The sequence below is a fragment of the Morus notabilis genome, unplaced genomic scaffold (assembly GCF_000414095.1).
Source record: "Morus notabilis unplaced genomic scaffold, ASM41409v2 Scaffold214, whole genome shotgun sequence".
In the NCBI taxonomy this organism is placed as follows: Eukaryota; Viridiplantae; Streptophyta; class Magnoliopsida; order Rosales; family Moraceae; genus Morus; species Morus notabilis.
In genome coordinates, this window is record NW_010363935.1 from 240,691 (window position 1) to 242,663 (window position 1,973).

The 1,973-nt window shown below is 43.7% G+C and overlaps 1 protein-coding gene across 1 annotated transcript; it reads right to left on the reverse strand.

Annotated features, from left to right (window-relative positions):
• Positions 1-347: 347 nt before the first annotated feature.
• Positions 348-1,676, reverse strand: LOC112092949 (3-oxoacyl-[acyl-carrier-protein] reductase FabG). Its single transcript, XM_024170297.1, has 5 exons — positions 1,541-1,676; positions 1,188-1,450; positions 1,015-1,108; positions 836-947; positions 348-612 (listed from the first exon to the last, which is right to left on the reverse strand). Exons 1-5 carry the CDS (start codon positions 1,674-1,676, stop codon positions 408-410), a joined length of 810 nt encoding a protein of 269 aa, XP_024026065.1. The 3' UTR covers positions 348-407.
• Positions 1,677-1,973: the final 297 nt, after the last annotated feature.

Below are 1,973 nucleotides of genomic sequence, written 5' to 3' on the forward strand. Positions count from 1 at the left end.
GACGATCTTGTGATCACGTTGCGGGGGATAAGCGCGAGTGGGGGAATTGTGGGATCCAACTTTCTAACTTTGGGAATTCTCCTTTGTGGGATCCTCCATGAGGTAAGTTGGCCTAGCAAATGGCTTGGAAGTAGGCTTTTGAAAACATGTAATATCCACACTTTTAATCACATGAAATTTAGCCATTTAAGCCAATTAATAGCCAAGTCTAATCAAGTATTAACCAACCAACCAAGAAGTACTAGTGCCTAGTGGTGGTAGTACTTGATGAACCCATCACTTTATAACAAACAAAAAAAGCAAATAAAAAGGGAAAATTAGGGTAATTTTCATATACTGGAGTTGGTATTGATGAAACCGTTACGAGGAAATGATGGATATATATATATATATATATGACTATATAATTAGCAGAATCTAGAGGTGGAAGGACGAAGGTCAATCTCTTGGGTCCAAGCGGTTCGGTCCTGAACATGCAAGTGCCAGTAAGTTTGAGCCAGCGCGTCTGGGTTCATTGACCCGTCCCCTCCTCCGCTCTGTACTTGTTCCCCAACCGACGTCCTCTGCCCTGTACCTGTACTACTATTCCCTCCTCCCCCTACCCCTCCAGCCCTGCATTTATATATATACATATTTACACACACACACACAACAATTTTCATTTGACGACTACAATTTTATTGGGTTTTGCGATTTAAAAAAAAAAAAAAAGTAGGAAGTAAACTAATGAGTTTAATAATACCTTTCTCAACATTTTGGCTAAGATGAATGAATTTATGTGTAAATATATATATATGTGGGTTAATAAAGTGAGAATATTGGAAAGGCAAGGAACCTTGGTGGGCCAATGAAACCGTCGATGATAACATGAGCGACGTGCACACCCAGTGGTTGGAACTCTCTCGCCAGGCATTGCGATAGTGCTCTTAGCGCGAATTTCCCACAACCTGATATGAATATGAATATGAATACGGATATTTCTATCTCAAGTGAAGGGATTATTTGAATTCTTACATAGTTCAGAGTGACCGGCAATGCCGCTTAAAGAAGCCGAACAGCCGGTGAAGAGAATTGTCCCTCTTCCTCTTTCCACCATCCCCGGAAGAACCTTAAAAAAAAAAAAAAAATTTAATCAAATGGTTGCAGGCTTAGTGTAGGGGTATGAGAAATCGAAATCGAGGTTTCACCTGTTGAGCGCAGTGAAAGGCGCCGACAGAGGAAACCGCGAGCGATTTCTCGAAGGAATCGATGCGAATGTCAGCGAAGTTGGTCGGGTACTGCCGAGCCACTGGCTGGGACGCATTGTAGACTAAAACCTCTACAAATCCCAACGACAGAACCCCTTCAAATGCTTCCTTCACACTCCTCGATTCCGAGCAGTCGATTCTTATGGCGAAAACCTGCGCTTTCTCCTCCCTCGCTATCTCGTCCGCAAATCTCGACAACCTCCCTGCGAGTTAATTTTCATTTTTTGTCAGCTAATTCAATATGCTAAAAAGAAAAGATAAGTTGTGATAAAATAAAGTAGTAGTGGTGGTACCTAAGTCACGGGCCAGTATGGCGACGGTGTAACCCTCATGGGCGAACTTGCGGGCAATGGATCGGCCGAGCTTGGGCCCCACCCCGACCACCGCCGCGATGCCTCGTTTGGAGCCTGAGCTCGCCATGCTGCGCATCTTCGCGCCGCCGCCTCCTCCGCCCCCGCCTCTGGGTGCAGCCACTACTACTACTAGACCACTAGAGAGTGAGAGTACTCTTGGAATCTGTAGGCGTAGAAGAGCAAGGGATATTGGTGCATATATATATATATACATGTATGTTTCGGTGTATATATATATGTATGTATATACGTGTATATATATATATATATGTGACTTGACTTGGGGACTGCAAGGGAATGATATTATAGCTATATTGCTGTCTCAGTCGCTGCTTCCTTTAGGGAAGGCATTGTTATTGAGAGCTGGTCGTTG